This window comes from Diaphorina citri, unplaced genomic scaffold, assembly GCF_000475195.1.
Source record: "Diaphorina citri unplaced genomic scaffold, Diaci psyllid genome assembly version 1.1 scaffold1181, whole genome shotgun sequence".
NCBI classification, from domain to species: Eukaryota; Metazoa; Arthropoda; class Insecta; order Hemiptera; family Psyllidae; genus Diaphorina; species Diaphorina citri.
Window position 1 is genome coordinate 62,541 of NW_007378610.1, and position 18,945 is coordinate 81,485.

At 37.9% G+C, this 18,945-nt stretch overlaps 1 protein-coding gene across 1 annotated transcript in view; it reads right to left on the reverse strand.

Annotated features, from left to right (window-relative positions):
- Nucleotides 1–5,288: 5,288 nt before the first annotated feature.
- LOC103514611 (glucosamine-6-phosphate isomerase-like) overlaps nucleotides 5,289–18,945 on the reverse strand; it is a 26,192-nt gene continuing 12,535 nt past the window's right edge. The window contains exon 7 of the mRNA XM_026827536.1: nucleotides 5,289–5,292. Coding sequence (XP_026683337.1) covers nucleotides 5,289–5,292 — 4 coding nt within the window. The remainder of the gene's footprint in view (nucleotides 5,293–18,945) is intronic.

Here is an 18,945-nt window from a genome sequence, read left to right on the forward strand (position 1 = left end):
ACCACACCCCCATCCATCGGCACATAAGATAGTCATCTAGTAGCAATCTAATAGGAAAAATAATCAGAAAGGCATAGAGGAATCCAATGGGAAAAGTTCAAAAGTCACACGAAACTTAAGGTAGAAACACACTACCCAGTTTATGGGGAGCCAGAAAGATGTGGTTCAAAGTTCTCTCATGATATGCCACGTGAGCCCACGTGACGTGAAGACAGTGCAGCCATCGTGAACGAAACCACCTACTCCTAATATGTTTTGGGAGAGCTTTGAACCACATCTTTCTAACTTCCCGCATGAGCTCACGTGACGTGAGGGCAGTGTGTTTCTACCTTTACCACTGTGAATGCAGTGGCATTTCAAACTGTAGACGGTCTCGCCAAAAGTCATAAGAAAGTGAACGAAATAGGTCTAGAGGTGGTCCCGGTGTGGTCTGGCTTATGTAGAAGAGTACTTGGTTTGCTTCTAATGTGTTGTACTGAGCAAGGCATCCTCACAAGTACATTACTAGATTATTTATGTGTTCCGTTCTGAGAGAAGCCCATTTAAGTCTAGAGGTGGTCCCGGTGTGGTCTGGCTTATGTAGAAGAGTACTTGGGTTGCTTCTAATGTGTTGTACTGAGCAAGGCATCCTCACAAGTACATTACTAGATTATTTATGTGTTCCGTTCTGAGAGAAGCCCATTAAGTCGAAGAACTAGCATGGAATAATGTGTGCTCTAACTTCCTAAACGAAAACACCTATTACTTACCATTCCTCTTGTTAGAGGTACTCTTGTGTATCAAAGAAGAAGAAGAAGAAGATTTCCATTTAGATTCGTTCCATTTGTTCAAAAAAATTAAGGCACTCCCAGCGACCTCACCAAAAAAATGGTGGCAAATTGACTTGAAGAAAAAAAAAAAGAAGAGGTTTGACAGAGGGAACTGTAACTGCTAAGGTCTTATCGTCCCGAATTCGAAGAGAGAAGGAAGACAATAGGAAAGCCAGCCATTCCGAGATCGACCATTATCCGTTCAGGAGAAAATCCGCCCTGGCCGGAAATCGAACCCACGTCCTAGCGCTGACAAGGCAGACGCGCTACCAACCAAGCTAACTAGGCTGGCTGAAGTAACTTTTGATTTTTGATATAAAATAGCACTCTTCGATCTAGTCCAACTGTTTTAAATCAGGTAACACGAATTAGGCCAGAAATTGCAAAACCACAAATGAATGGGGTATAGTCGATTTCTTCAATTTAGATTCGTTCTATTAATTTGTGCAAAAAAATCAGGCACTCACGACGTCACCAAATAATTCGTAAGCGAGTGGAGTCAGTCATTTCAAAACCAAATAAATGTTTATCCTACATCTCTACATAACATAGATCTTTAGGGAGGTCTGATTACTTAAGTTGATTACTGATTATTTAATCTGTCACCACCGGTTAACACACATTGACCCCCAGTTGATTAATTTCAGCTAAACACCGCCAGTTCATATCATGGGACCCCTGTGGTGTTCAATCAACAGCCGATGGGGTATAGTTTACTCTACATCCCTACATAACATAGATCTTTAGGGAGGTCTGATTACTTAAGTTGATTACTGATTATTTAATCTGTCACCACCGGTTGACACACATTGACCCCCAGTTGATCAATTTCAGCTAAACACCGCCAGTTCATATCATGGGACCCCTGTGGTGTTCAATCAACAGCCGATATGAGATCGCTAGACCTTAGAGATGGTTTATGATAATATGCCTCTAACATGGCACTGGAAGTTGCAACCCTGTTACGAAACACAATAGAACCGAGCTACCTACCTGGGTGACATTTTATGACCAAGTCGAAGGTACAGTTAACTGATGTCTTTGGATGGCCGAAATAGAACAAGCTGAAATTGAGGAACAGAAAGCGTGAAAAATATATGGATCGGTGATCAAACTGATACTGATATTGATTTTTTTTTTTTAAAAGAGGTTTGACAGAGGGAACTGTAACTGCTATGGTCTTATCGTCCCGAAATCGAAGAGAGAAGGAAGACAGGACCTGACATGGCACTGGAAGTTGCAACCCTGTTACGAAACACAATAGAACCGAGCTACCTACCTGGGTGACATTATATGACGAAGTCACCGGTACGGTTAACTGACATAAGAATGGCCGAAATGGAGCAAGCTGAAATTGAGGAACGGAAAGCGTGGAAAGTATATGGATTGATGACCAAACTAATACTGATAGGTATTGAAAAGTGCAACTATCAGGAAACAGTTGATTGAATAATATCAGTGGAGAACAGATATATCACATATCCTATCTAAATATCTTCTAACCACTGGACCAATATTCTTAAATGTCTTAATTACTATAAGGAAATATTTCCATCTATATAATCTTGAACTTGAGTCTAACGTTGTGTGCTTGGATAACAGATGAGGTCCATTAGTAATCCACTTGCGTTTGGAAATTTTAAGTTTTACTCTGGACAGTTTTAGGCCGAGATGGAATGAATTAGGTAGAGATCCAACTAAGATCCGTCAAGAATATTCTTTTTCTTCTTCTTCTTCTTCTTCTTCGAAAAAAAAAAAAATCGAAGGCATTAATAGGTTCTAAGTCGTCTAACTCTAACAAATTACAAATTCAATTCAATTCAAACAATATTCTTACCTGTGCTGGAACTGTATTCTCCAATGTATCGCTTTGTCAGATATCGAACTGTAACCGCTGAAACAGAAAAGTAAAATAAAAGTGTCACTATTAAACCTTGGAAAACCTTTTAAGCTAAATTCCCTTTCTTTCTGTTCTGGATCAATATCATACCGGAAAAGATCTATTTACTTAGATATTTACTGTAGGCAATTAGCCATTGACATTGTCTCTTACGGTTCTCTAGTAGTAAGTAAACTCAGAATATGTGAACTTTTCCGATACAAAGTTGGCAAAATGAGAGGTTGAATTATTCTACAACTCTGCATTGTCTACATGGAAAAAGCTCAGTATCTATTTCAAGCAACCCTAACCGTTCACCCCCTCAAGACGTTATTATAGATAATGAAGTCATTAAACCACACCCCCATCCATCGGCACATAAGATAGTCATCTTAGTAGTAATCTAATAGGAAAAATAATCAGAAAGGCAGCTCCCATGGCGTAGTGGTCACTGCGCTCGCCTTGCACGCGGGAGACCCGGGTTCGATTCCCGGCGGGGTCAAGAATTGGCGTAGTGGTCACTGCACTCGCCTTGCACGCGGGAGACCCGGGTTCGATTCCCGGCGGGGTCAAGAAATTTGTATCTGCAAAGTTGATTGATTCCGTGACTGGCTGTTGCGGGGCCCACTCAGCCTCGTGAGGAAAATGAGTAGCTATGACATATAAATGCGCATAGCGACCAAGTAAATCTTCATTCCTCGAATCCTCGCTTAAAAGGAGCTTGAGAAAAAATGGGGAGTTTATGCTGACTCTGGAAAATAGCTTGTCTGATTTTGCCAAGAGATCCAGTCATGCGGTTAGCTTTTGCTGCTGAAAGGAGGGTCCAAGAGTAAAAGCCCAGTCAATATTTTTTTTAGCATTTTGTATACATTAACTCCTATGGAAGAGAAGAATACAGTCATGGAGAAAAATGACTTCCCTGAAATTTGACCCTTTTGGTGTCCCATTGTTTCGGGACTTTCTGAAAAGGGCAAAGGTTGCCTAACTGAACTCAGGTTATCACCATTTATCTTATTGCAATATCTTTGTACCTATTGAAGGCAAAACATTTTATAAGAATTGACTGTCAAAGCGTCAAAGGACGAAGGGAGTTTTTCGTGGGAACTGAAGAAAAAAGCAAAGGAGAACGACACCAAAATGAAATGTGTTTACAAGACTTGGCTTACATTAAGCTTTCATTTATCTTATTGCAATATCTTTGTACCTATTTAAGGCAAAACATTTTATAAGAATTGGCTGTCAAAGCGTCAAAGGACCAAAGGAGTTTTTCGTGGGAACTGAAGAAAAAAGCAAAGGAGAACGACACCAAAATGAAATGTGTTTACAAGACTTGGCTTACATTAAGCTTGTGTACACGCAGCCTCGTGAGTAGTCGTGAGGACGATTGAGTAGCTACTTTAATCGAGTAGCAATCACAGTACACGTGTAAAAAATCAGTGAAAATTGGGATTTAATTAAAAGCCTCTGCTTCACCACAGATAATTCATGATTATTTTTGGTGTTACCTACTTCTTGTTTTACATATAGCTGCCGCTTGTGGCCACAAAAAAAGACTAAAGCTTTGTGCATTATGATAAAACTGCAAGTAATACCTCTATTATGTAGATCACTGAGATTAATATTGGTTTATTTACAAATCACTGTTTCACAATCAGACTATGTAATAACGGAATCACTATGGTAAGTTGGTAAGGACTCTAAGCTAGAAGTACCTATGGTCCTATGGTACCTACCTAGGTATCCCGTGCTGAACTGTCATTGGTCAGAATGTGTGGGAGTTTGAATTAGCATAAATATTGCATAAATGGTACCTATACGGAATAGACGGATCTAGTTGGTTATTTCTTTCGTTTTCAATCCGTCATCTATGTCTTTGTCTTTTTCTCTTTGTCTTTTTCTTTCTCTTCTTCTTCTTCTGAAAAAGGTTTGATAGAGGAAATTGTAAGGAGGAAGGTCTTATCGTCCCGAAATCGAAGTTATCAATGAGAGAAGGAGGACAAGATTGGAGCTTATCTGTTTAGGATAAAGTCCCCCTGAGCGGAAATCGAATAGTAACAACTACATAACTAGACAGTAGACGAGCAGATTCATCAATTCAGTCAGTTCACAAATGGAACTATGTACATATGTAGGTAGGTACCTATTTTGATAAACAAATGGTTGTCTCGGCAACGTCAGACAAAAGGTAAATCACACGCTGTTGGTTACTAATATTTTGACTTTGTAACTTTAGACCGGTTATAAGAATCATGATACATATGTAACAGTTAACCCATTTGAGGCCCAAGTGACAGCCCCCCTAGCAGGTCCTGTAGGTAGATACTTTTAACTCTTGTTTTTTTAATCAACATGGGTTAAAGTGAATTCAGATTAGTAACTGCATATAAAAACCCATCTATGAGGCGCACAAAGAACGGAATCCTCTCCTGTTAAATGCAAAATTCTATGGACCACGCGACCACGGTATATAATTGGATTTAAGCAACGTCGATCAACGTGTAAAATATGGATGGGATGGGTGAGCGTTTGAATAATTCTCGAGCTTGTTAATTACGAGTGCTAGGAGGATACCTATTTCATTGAAAATTGGATCTTATCTCTTATCTGAAATATTAAGGAATGGAATGTTCCAATTGGTATATAATTGGATTTAAGCAACGTCGAGCAAAGTGTAAAATATGGATGGGATGGGTGAGCGTTTGAATAATTCTCGAGCTTGTTGATTACGAGTGCTAAGAGGTAGTAGATACCTTGAAAATTGGATCTTATTTCATTGAAAATTGGATCTTATCTGAAATATTAAGGAATGGAATGTCCTTCCCATAATATTGTAGGTAATTTCGTTCAGGGCAGCCAAACTACCATCATGTTACGTCACGTTCAATTGACATGATGGTAGTGTGTTTCTACCTTGAGTCTGTAAGTAGGTAGATAGATAGGTACTTATTTATTGCTGCTTGGACATGGACAAATACCTATGTGATGGGCTTTTTTCAGTCTCCGGATGATCTCCAGATAGCAACAACACTCAAGATTACTTAATTTCAGTGATCCGTAGGGAAGTAGTGTATTCAATGTGCTACTGTCGCGGGATCTTCAGCGATTTTATGTCTCAATGAGGATAACAGCTGTGGTGTTAACGTGCCCGTTTAAATCCTAGCAAAACAACAAGGTGTCTTTAACTGCAATTGAGCTTAGCAATAGCAGCATAAATCGGAACAAATAGATGTCAATCAATACGGAGCCGAAGTAAAAGTGTGATTCAAAGATCTAATTTTTGATTGACAAACATTTCCTGTTATACAAAACCTTCAAATCCCCCTGGGATATCAAGCAAGACCCAGACGTCAGTTTAGATGCAGAATTCCATACATATCAACTTCCCAATCTTTCAATCACCGGATTCAAACGTTTGAGAAATTCCAAGCTCACAAATCTGGGATATCAAGCAAGACCCAGACATCAGTTTAGATGCAGAATTCCATACATATCAACTTCCCAATCTTTCAATCACCGGATTCAAACGTTTGAGAAATTCCAAGCTCACAAAATCAGTGAATTTGGACACGGAAACGAAAGCAAAGGATCTTATCTGAAATTAATTGATTAATAGGTGTGCAATAAAGCTCATTGGCACAGAAACACACATCTCGTTATCTGTTTGCATCTTTTGCGGACGTGATTTGACTAAAATATTGTCCTCTCGCAGGAATAATGCAGTGTAAACCACAGAATATGATTTGTATTTAATATCACCCAAACCCCATGTCCAAAGCAAAGGTCAAAAGAACCCGCTTTCTAGAAAACGTCAAATTACTAAACACCATGTTGGGTGTATTACTTCAAAAGTGCATCAGGATTTTCCTAGAGCCAAAGTAGACCACCCATCCAAGAGCGTATCGTTTGAGAAGTCCAAATATTCTTCACCATTCAGATACAAACATAGACGTTGTGATTATTCTATTAAGAAATGCTTCCTTCCGAAACATCGGTCCCACCATTCTCCTATTTCGTATTTCCCGAAAGTCAGCACGTCAAGAAATTACAAGCAGGACTGTTATTCCCCTAAATTCCCTATTATTCTCCTATTTCGTATTTCCCGAAAGTCAGCACGTCAAGAAATTACAAGCAGGACTGTTATTCCCCTAAATTCCCTATTGGTCGGATCGACCCTTTCAATCAGCACAAAGGCTCTTTTAGGAATCAGGATTATTATGATCATTACTATATTATGCCATTTAAATTTCGACGTAGATTTTATTAAGTTCCTAGCCTCTTTCCCACGATTTCTTAGTCCTAGCTCATAGTTCTTTATTACTAATCAGCATTTATTGTTACTTATTTTTTTGCAGTTTCTTGTCTTATTCATTATTAACTTATGTTATTTCTAGAAGGTGCTGTCTCGTCTACAGGTATTGGCAGAATTCGCTACTGAGTATCATATGTCATATGCCCAGCAGTCTAATGATAATCTATGCGTTCTCATACATTATACTACATTTACAGCCAGATTATTCGTCAGCAGTTTTATCCCCGGCCGCTGATTGACACGCGTAAGACTCTTTGTCCACCTTCGGTGTCCTGACCTATCCTACGGTCTTTCTATTACCCTATGATTTGTTTCTTGCAGAATTTGCTGACTACCCATTGCGATTTATACTTTGTATGTAGTATTTTCGATTGATTTTTTTTAGGTGCCCCTTTATTTGCTTGCTGCATTGGCTCTCATGGAAACTACTTTTGTTTTTTTGTTAAATTTTGATGTTAATACTTTATTAATACTTTTATTCATTTGTGACTCGATTTTACAATTTTGCTGATAATATATACTTTTAGGCACCAGATGTTTTTGTCATTTACTAATTTTGGGCCGAGATGGAATGAATTAGGTAGAGATCCAACTAAGATCAAGAATATTCTTTTTCTTCTTCTTCTTCCTCGAAAAAAAAAAAAATCGAAGGCATTAGGTTCTAAGTCGTCTAACTCTAACAAATTACAAATTCAATTCAATTCAAACAATATTCTTACCTGTGCAGGAACTGTATTCTCCAATATATCGCTTTGTCAGATATCGAACTGTAACCAAACAATATATTCTTACCTGTGCTGGAACTGTATTCTCCAATGTATCGCTTTGTCAGATAATGATATCGAACTGTAACCAAACAATATATTCTTACCTGTGCTGGAACTGTATTCTCCAATGTATCGCTTTGTCAGATATCGAACTGTAACCAAACAATATATTCTTACGTGTGCTGGAACTGTATTCTCCAATGTATCGCTTTGTCAGATAATGATATCGAACTGTAACCAAACAATATATTCTTACCTGTGCTGGAGTTTGTATCTGCTAGTAAATGTTGTACCGGCCGCTCACCCTCAGACTGTCTGACAAACCTAGACGGCCAGTGTGACACGTGTGTGTGTTTAGTCTTCAGACCGTCTGAGAGAGATGTAATCGGAAGCTTTTTTCGCCGCACACACATTCGACGGACTGACGGACCTATGTCTGTCAGACAGTCAGAGCATAAACAGATTAGGTTCCTTCTTGGAACGGATGCCTCTCTCCTATCCTGGCTCGTTTCTCTCCTCGATTTCGGGACGATAAGACCTCAACAGTTCCTGTTCCCTCTATCAAACCTCTTGGAAAAAATAACTTTTAAATAGGTAGGTACCGTTAAACCGTTACAAAAATGAGTTTTCATATTAGCGAATGGCTTCTTGGAGTTCCTACTGACCTAAAAGACCCCAAAAAAAAAAAAAAAAAAAAAAAAAAAAAAAAAAAAAGATTACTTAATTTCAGTGATCCGTAGGGAAGTAGTGTATTCAATGTGCTACTGTCGCGGGATCTTCAGCGGTTTTATGTCTCAATGAGGATAACAACTGTGGTGTTATCGTGCCCGTTTAAATTCTAGCAAAACAACAAGGTGTCTTTAACTGAGCTTAGCAATAGCAGCATAAATCGGAACAAATAGATGTCAATCAACACAGAGCCGAAGTAAAAGTGTGATTCAAAGATCTAAGTTTTGATTGACAAACATTTCCTGTTATACAAAACCTTTAAATCCCCCTGGGATATCAAGCAAGACCCAGACGTCAGTTTAGATGCAGAATTCCATACATTACATATCAACTTCCCAATCTTTCAATCACCGGATTCAAACATTTGAGAAATTCCAAGCTCACAAAAATCAGTGAATTTGGACACGGAAACGAAAGCAAAGGATCTTATCTGAAATTAATTGATTAATAGGTGTGCAATGAAGCTCATTGGCACAGAAACACACATCTCGTTATCTGTTTGCATCTATTGTGGACGTGATTTGACTAAAATATTGTCCTCTCGCAGGAATAATGCAGTGTAAACCACAGAATATGATTTGTATTTAATATCACCCAAACATGGACACAAACCATCACTTTTGTTTTTTACAAACATAGGTATGATTTCCTTTTCTCCTTGTTGATTTGTTTTGTTTTATTTTATTTTTATTTTTTCATGTTGTAACAGATATTGTAGATATTATTGTATTTTATTACATATGAGGAAAGGTTTACACCTCATAAGTACATTTGTACTTCAAGGAATATTAGAATTTAAGTTGAAGTTGTATGAGGATTAATATGTTTTAAATTACTTACAACCCTCGTAAAGATAAAAGTAGTGTTTTACATTTCCAACTGTGTGATTCCTCAAATTCAGATTGTACAGGGAGTGCCCTTGTTTGGACAAAGTTGCTTTTGTTTGGACAAAGTTGCTTTTGTTTGGACAAAGTTGTTTCTATTTTTACAAAGTTGCTTTTCTTGGTTGATAATCATAAAGAAGCAACCTCCGTGGCCGAGTGGGTATCACACTAGGCTTGCACGCCTTAGGCCCTAATTACATATTATGAGGAAAGGTTTACACCTCATAAGTCCATTTGTACTTCAAGGAATATTAGAATTTAAGTGGAAGTTGTATGAGGATTGAGGATTAATATGTTTTAAATTACTTACGAGTACAACCCTCGTAAAGATAAAAGTAGTGTTTTACATTTCCAACTGTGTGATTCCTCAAATTCAGATTGTACAGGGAGTGCTCTTGTTTGGACAAAGTTTCTTTTGTTTGGACAAAGTTGCTTTTGTTTAAACAAAGTTGCTTTTGTTTGGACAAAGTTGCTTTTCTTGGTTGATAATCATAAAGAAGCAACCTCCGTGGCCGAGTGGGTATCACACTAGGCTTGCACGCCTTAGGCCCCGTGTTCGCTTCCTGGTGGGGTCGAAGATTCTTCTTCTTTGTGTTTGGAGTTCGGTGTACACGCAGCCTCGTGACTCGTGAGGACGATTGAGTAGCTACTTTAATCGAGTAGCAATCACAGTACACGTGTAAAAGATCAGTGAAAATTGGGATTTGATTAAAAGCCTCTGCTTCACCACAGATTATTTTTGGTACACCACAGATTATAATGAATGATTATTTTTGGTGTTACTTCTTGTTATACCTACATACAGCTGCCGCTTATGGCTACAGAAAAAATCTACTAAAGCTTTGTGCATTATAACAATAAACTAGCAAGTAATACCTAGGTAACTATTATGTAGATCACTGGGATCAATATTGGTTTATTTACAAATCACTGTTTCACAATCAGACTATGTAATAACGGAAAGGACTCTCTAAGTTAAGTACCTACCTAGGTATCCCGTGCTAAACTGTCATTGGTCAGAATGTGTGGGAGTTTGAATTAGCATAAATATTGCATAAATGATACCTATACGGATCTTGTTGGTTCTTTAGATTTTAAGTCCTTTCGTTTTCAATCCGTCATCTATGTCTTTGTCTTTTTCTTTCTCTTGGACGAAGGTCTTATCGTCCCGAAATCGAAGTTATCGATTTCGGGACGATAGCTCCCATGGCGTAGTGGTCACTGCGCTCGCCTTGCACGCGGGAGACCCGGGTTCGATTCCCGGCGGGGTCAAGAAATTTGTATCATGCAAATGATTGATTCCGTGACTGGCCGTTACGGGGCCCACTCAGCCTCGTGAGGAAAATGAGTAGCTATGTAATATAAATGCGCATAGCGACCGGTGCCAGCATGGTAGGTAATTGGGAGCTGGATTATTGCGATATATGTATTTGGAAAAATCCTACAATGCTGCAGTGAGCACCAAAGTTGTGATATAGTAACACAAAGAAAAGACATTTATTTATTTATTATTTATTTTCTTTCTCTTCTTCTTCTTCTCCTTCTGATAAAGGTTTGATAGAGGAAATTGTAAGGACGAAGGTCTTATCGTCCCGAAATCGAAGTTATCAATGAGAGAAGGAGGAGTGGAGGACAAGATTGAAGCTTGTCTGTTTAGGATAAAGTCCCCCTGAGCGGAAATCAAATAGTAACAACTACATAACTAGACACTAGACGAGCAGATTCATCTGTTTAGGAAAATCAATTCAGTCAGTTCACAAATGGATTTTTTTTTTTTTTTTAAGAGGTTTTGACAGAGGGAACTGTAACTGCTATGGTCTTATCGTTAAAGTTCCCCTGAGCGGAAATCGAATATTAACAACTACATAACTAGACAGTAGACGAGCAGATTCATCTGTTTAGGAAAATCAAATCAGTCAGTTCACAAATGGAACTATGTATGTAGGTACCTATTTTGATAAACAAATGGTTGCCCCGGCAACGTCAGACAAAAGGTAAATCACACGCTGTTGGTTACTAATATTTTGACTTTATAACTTTAAAATCGAACCCGCGGCCTAGCGCTTACAAGGCAGACGCACTACCAACTAAGCTCACAAATGGAACTATGTATAGATCTATTTTTGATAAACAAATGGTTGCCCCGGCAACGTCAGACAAAAGGTAAATCACACGCTGTTGGTTACTAATATTTTGACTTTATAACTTTAGACCGGTTATAAGAATCATGATACATAACAGTTAACCCATTTGAGGCCCAAGTGACAGCCCCCCTAGCAGGTCCTGCAGGTAGATACTTTTAACTCTTGTTTTTTTAATCAACATGGGTTAAAGTGAATTCAGATTAGTAATAGTAACTGCATATAAAAACCCATCTATGAGGCGCACAAAGAACGAAATCCGCTCCTGTTAAATGCAAAGTTCTATGGACCACGCGACCATGGTATATAATTGGATTTAAGCAACGTCGAGCATAGTGTAAAATATGGATGGGATGGGTGAGCGTTTGAATAATTCTCGAGCTTGTTGATTACGAGTGCTAAGAGGTAGTAGATACCTTGAAAATTGGATCTTATTTCATTGAAAATTGGATCTTATCTGAAATATTAAGGAATGGAATGTCCCAATAGTCAACTAGGCTTTCTACTATTGAATGAAATGAATCCAAGAAATTGAGATGGACATACGAAATCAACTCGGTCTTTGCTCGCAACATATCCGTAGAGGATTATCAAAATACATTATTGATTACATGCAGTTTATTTTAATTAAGGTACAAATTGATCTTATCAATTGACAGGATATACCTGTCCTTGCCCTGGTGCATTCGACGGCATAACTACATTATACCATAATAAATACAGTGAGCTAAGATCTGAAGTTACAATACAGATATATCACATCATAATAGGTACCCATATCCTATCTAAATATCTTCTAACCACCGGACCAATATTCTTAAATGTCTTAATTACTATAAGGAAATATTTCCATCTATAATCTTGAACTTGAGTCTAACATTGTGTGCTTGGATAACAGATGAGCTCCATTAGTAATCCACTTGTGTTTGGAAATTTTAAGTTTTACTCTGGACAGTTTTAGGCCGAGATCCGAGATGGAATGAATTAGGTAGAGATCCAACTAAGATCAAGAATATTCTTTTTCTTCTTCTTCTTCCTCGAAAAAAAAAAAAATTTCCAACTGTGTGATTCCTCAAATTCAGATTGTACAGGGAGTGCTCTTGTTTGGACAAAGTTGCTTTTGTTTGGACAAAGTTGCTTTTGTTTGGACAAAGTTGCTTTTGTTTGGACAAAGTTGCTTTTGTTTGGACAAAGTTGCTTTTGTTTGGACAAAGTTGCTTTTGTTTGGACAAAGTTGCTTTTGTTTGGACAAAGTTGCTTTTGTTTGGACAAAGTTGCTTTTGTTTGGACAAAGTTGCTTTTGTTTGGACAAAGTTGCTTTTGTTTGGACAAAGTTGCTTTTGTTTGGACAAAGTTGCTTTTGTTCAGACAAAGTTGTTTTTATTTTTACAAAGTTGCTTTTCTTGGTTGATAATCATAAAGAAGCAACCTCCGTGGCCGAGTGGGTATCACACTAGGCTTGCACGCCTTGCCTTAGGCCCCGTGTTCGCTTCCTGGTGGGGTCGAAGATTCTCTTCTTCTCTGTGTTTGGAGTTCGGTGTACACGCAGCCTCGTGAGGACGATTGAGTAGCTACTTTAATCGAGTAGCAATCACAGTACACGTGTAAAAGATCAGTGAAAATTGAGAATTGATTCAACACAGATAATTCATGATGTTTTTGGTGTTACTTCTTGTTTTACATATAGCTGCCGCTTATGGCCACAAAAAAAGACTAAAGCTTTGTGCATTATGATAAAACAGCAAGTAATACCTAACTATTATGTAGATCACTGGGATCAATATTGGTTTATTTTCAAATCACTGTTTCACAATCAGACTATGTAATAAGGTAATAACGGAATCACTATGGTAAGTACTCTCTAAGCTAGAAGTACCTATGGTACCTACCTAGGTATCCCGTGCTAAACTGTCATTGGTCAGAATGTGTGGGAGTTTGAATTAGCATAAATATTGCATAAATGATACCTATACGGATCTTGTTGGTTCTTTAGATTTCAAGTCCTTTCATTTTCAATCCGTCATCTATGTCTTTTTTTTCTTCTTCTTCTTCTTCTTCTTCTTCTTCTTCTTCTCCTCCTTCTTGTTCTTCTCCTTCTTCTTCTTCTTCTTCTTCACCTCCTTCTTCTTCTTCTTCTTCTTCTTCTTCTTCTCCTTCTTCTTCTTCTTCTTCTTCTTCTGAAAAAGGTTTGATAGAGGAAATTGTAAGGACGAAGGTCTTGTCGTCCCGAAATCGAAGTTATCAATGAGAGAAGGAGGACAAGATTGGAGCTTATCTGTTTAGGATAAAGTCCCCCCTGAGCGGAAATCGAATAGTAACAACTACATAACTAGACACTAGACGAGCAGATTCATCTGTTTAGGAAAATCAAATCAGTCACTTCACAAATGGAACTATGTATGTAGGTACCTATTTTGATAAACAAATGGTTGCCCCGGCAACGCCAGACAAAAGGTAAATCACACGCTGTTGGTTACTAATATTTTGACTTTGTAACTTTAGACCGGTTATAAGAATCATGATACATAACAGATTAACTACTAAGGTTACCGTATAACAGGTATAACTGATTGGGATTTTTCCCTCCATTCGACAACAGGCCAACCGCCTCCTCATATTAAAATCAACAAGCCTGAGTGGGTCCAAGAAAAGCCAGCAGTAGGCAGTACGCGATTACCCAGATTGTCACCTATCCGGATACCAGCCACGCCTAACGTTGCTTAATTTCAGTGATCTTATGTGATCAGGACATCATCAGGTATTATCTGATAGTATTCTGACAGACACTGATGTTATTGAGGAAAGAGGTAAATGACCTAAAATCTACTGTTATTGTTCTCAGTACGTTTTCGCTAAAGTCTTCCTCTTCCAACAACCAAGTCTTCGCTAATCCTGCCCATATGAGTAACCCAACACATTTTATTACCATTTGGTGTACTCATTTTCAAACCCAACAACAAAATCTGATAGTATTCTGACAGACACTGATGTTATTGAGGAAAGAGGTAAACGACCTAAAATCTACTGTTATTGTTCTCAGTACATTTTCGCTAAAGTCTTCCTCTTCCAACTACCAAGTCTTCGCTAATCCTGCCCATATGAGTAACCCAACACATTTTATTACCATTTGGTGTACTCATTTTCAAACCCAACAACAAAACGTGTTAAAAAGTTCAACAAGAACTGACAAATGCAACAGAAAAACTGATTATCTCCGAAAGATGTGCATCTAAACGCATTACAAGAAATCTACATGCGAGTAAGTACCTTCGTCAAATAACAGTCATACGGTGCATTTACGTTCTGTTTTGCTGAAAACTGAAATAGCGTATTAGAAATATTATGACTTGCTATCTGGAGGTTACATCTGGAGATTCATGCAAGAATACTTGGAGCTATACAAAATTACACATCCGATACCAAAGTCAGTAGCTAATGTAATTACGGATGTAGATGAGCATCTAATTTGAAAATAAAAGAAGAAATAATCGTAAAATAAATGTAATTAATATGATAATCCAAGTGGAAACGTAAAGACTTTGAAAGAATATAATAGCCCATAACTTTGCTAATATGTTAACGGAAGAGGCTGTTTACGGATTTAGATGGGTAAGACAAGGAGTATAAATGTATAACCTACTAACATCACACATCAGAAACTTGAATATAGGTGAAATTCCCAACGGACTTGGTATTAGCTACTGACCCAGGATCCAATGTATCCGTAAACTGGCTTATACCTTATCCATGCATTAACAGGAAAATAATACCGACACCGAGAGAGAAAAGGGTGTCAGAGGGACGGAAATTCAAACTGTCCCGATTATTTCGCACACCATTGTAGGTAGTTAAATTGAGAAAGAGAAGCTGTTTCCTTGTCTCATTTTCAGTACCTAAACCTTACTATCTTACTAATAACTTTCGTGTTAAAGGTTGCCTTTTACAATGCCTATTATAGTTCTCCAACACTTTCAGTATCTGTTTCAGCAAAAAGTTCAAAAGAGATAGATATCCTCATAACTTTCGTGTTAAAGGTTGCCTTTTACAATGCCTATTATAGTTCTCCACAACGACCACAACACTTTCAGTATCTGTTTCAGCAAAAAGTTCAAAAGAGATAGATATCCTCACGAGATGTGTAAACTTTTCAAGTCGATCTGAGCAAATAAAAGAAAAAGTAAAAAGCTCGCAGCTATGTTTGGAATAACTTTTCAAGTCGATCTGAGCAAATAAAAGAAAAAGTAAAAACCTCGCAGCTATGTTTGGAATACACAATCCTAACCTATCCTAACAATGGGAATGCAATCCGACAGATTATTATGAGATAAACCAAATAACCCAAACAGATATCTGCGGAAGATAACGAACAATATAAAACTGAACCGTACGGATTATGATAACAGGGTTCTCCAATGAGTACGAAATTGTAATTCCAAAATTTGAAAAGGACTTTTTAAGTTTCCTTGTAAGTAAAGTAGGTGCAAAAGTACGTGAAGAAAGAACGAAGATTAAACTCGACGATTCTGCATTTACAATAACAGAACCCTCGAAGTGTTCGTCTGATTTTGATGAAATTTGGTAAAAATGTTGAACACGCAATCTACTGGAAATTCGCTCAATAGATTTTGGGATCTTACGGGTTTATTGGAATCTCGAATGGGGTCTTTTTGGATCTCTACCAGTCACTGGGCTACCAGTATGTGTTTCATTAGACTAATCTTTGTTTTGACTTCTCATTGAACCCTGTATATTGTCTATGTAAGCTTTTAATAATCCAAATGTGCGAAATAGAAAGTGGTGTTCTATTAGCATTTTCTCTGTTTGTAATCAGCGCCTATATCGGTATTACGGCCTAAAACCAGGAAAGTAGGCGGATGAGGCCTATAAGCCGTTCTGAGAGAGATACCTACCTAACATCTTCGCAATCTAAACATCTTACAACTCACCAGAATCACCAGATATGTGGAAAGGCAATATCAAAATCCCAGCAATTCCAGTTCGTATGGATGTGATAGGAGAACTCAGGAATATTAGGAATAATATCTAAGAATTAGCAAGCTATTCGGAGAGAGAGAGAGAGAGAGAGAGAGAGAGAGAGAGAGAGAAAAATAGAAAGTAAAAAGGCTACAAGGAAATGTGCCTGAAAGGGTTAATGAAAGCTTAGTCTACATTGTCTAATGAGCGTTTATGTCTGTGACCTTTGTATTTTGTTAAAGTTACGAGTGATCTAGTTTAAGTTACGAGTTAATTTGTATTTCCATGGTTTGGTACTTTTGTTACGACTGTTAACGAGTGAATCTGTGTGTCTGAATACTTGTGGAAGCTGTAAGTTGATTTATTGATGATAGATACTTGTATGGGTAGATAATTATTTTCCTTAGAAGAAAAATCCCCCAAAAACCAGTTTTTTTGGTTTTCTGGCTTTGTGGTTTTCTGGACAAAATTTGCACCACCATTTTCGTGTTCCTGGTAAAAAGACCTTTAATTTGATATATAGGTCGACCAGGTTTGGATAAGTCCTTCTATGGGGACAGACAGACAGACAGACAGACCGAGCGAGCGAGCGAGTGACAGACACCGACCTTCTATGGAATCTATGGGGACAGACAGACCGACCGACTGACAGACACCGAAGCGAATACAATAGTCCGTCCTATATACCTTTTTATTACTATTGTAATCGTAAAGGAAGGACGGACTAAAAAAGAGAGAAGAAAAATAAGTTTTCTAAGTCTACCTGCTTCTTCTTCTTCTTCTTCTTCTTGGAAAATATTTACGTCTGAAATACCCTACCTGCTGTCACCTAAATTATTATCGATACAAATATTGCTGGAGAATCACTTTACCGATGAGAAATATAGAAGAAGAGCTCCTAATCCTTATAATACGAGAAATACATACTTTGTAAAATCAAGACCTAACACACTATATGGAGAAAGATATTTAGCCTACACGATCCCAACTTTACTTGAAACATACTGTGCAGAATTTATAGAAGAACATAACATGAGTATAATCAAGATGAAAATTAAAGAAATTTTGATTGAAGAAAATAAGAAATTAATCCGATGAATATGACTTATCACTTTGAAGCCGAGTACATTCTGAAGAAGTAATCAGCTCATTTTATTACTGTCAGAAAGCGACGGCTTTCTTCTTCTCCTGTTTCTTCTTCTTCTTCGTCTTCTTCTTCTTCCTCTTCTCCTTTCCTTGATGTTCTTCTTCTTTATTTTCATTAATTTCTTCTGTGTTTTTGAGTCGTGGTACACGTGGTAATGAACTACATACCTAGATGTAGGTTTGTAGGTATACGTATATTCCTAACCCTGGTAACCAACCAGAACCCTATCAAGTTTCAACTCCTAAAACCTAGGTCCCATCAGAGAAAATGATACGACAGAGTCCAATTTAAATCTGAACTCTTGTCCCGGGGCGGGGTCCCTTCTAGTTATCTCTAGGAGGGACGGGACGGTACCTAGTTAAACTCCTAAAACCTAGGTCCCATCAGAGACAATGATATGACAGAGTCCAATTTAAATCTGGACTCTTGTCCCGGGGCTCTAGGAGGGACGGGACGGTACCTAGTTAATATATAGATTTCCTAGTTATAACGAGGATGTTACCAAACACCTCTAAAACCCTAGGTGGCTAGATGATGAGTGACGTTCAATTGGGTTATGCATGATGTTCATTTCAATCTTTATGATAACACCAAAGCGTTGAAAATTATTCCGAAAGGTTATGGATCTACGAGTATTCTAACGAGCTCCCGTCCCGTCCTATGATAGCTACATAGGTATTTAGCTTGAAATAATTTCTATTATCTATTCTTTTCATGGAATTAATTTAAAACATTTTAAACGAACATAATATATGTAATCTGACCAATGGCAATGGCCAGACTCCATTTTTGTGTCACTGCTCGGGTTCGAACCGCAGTCTCTCCTCTAGCCCTCTTGGTAACGAGAGCCTAGAACTATGTTCTCTGCTAAATAGTCTAAATTAGGGGTTTTCAAACTGCATACCACCTGACACCTCAAGTTTTTTTTGGCGTACCACCAATCACCAATTTTGTGTGATTTGGGGCTAAATAAAGAAGTTATATAGTGCCACAAGCGAAATTTTTGTGTTAATCGTAGTATGATGTCACAATTTTTTGGTGCACTGATTTTAGATTTTCTTCTCTCTCTCTCAATTATTAGGGTTGCCAGATTTGACTTTCGCAGTTACGAGACAAATCTTAAAAATCGGTTTTTCAAATCTCTTCGCGTACCACCAGAAATGCTTCCGCGTACCACAGATTGGGAACCTCTGCTTACATATAATACATATAGTCTTAAGAGAGAGAGAGAGAGAGAGAGAGAGAGAGAGAGAGAGAGAGAGAGAGAGAGAAGAGGTACTTACGAAATTATGACGGAAAAGAGAAA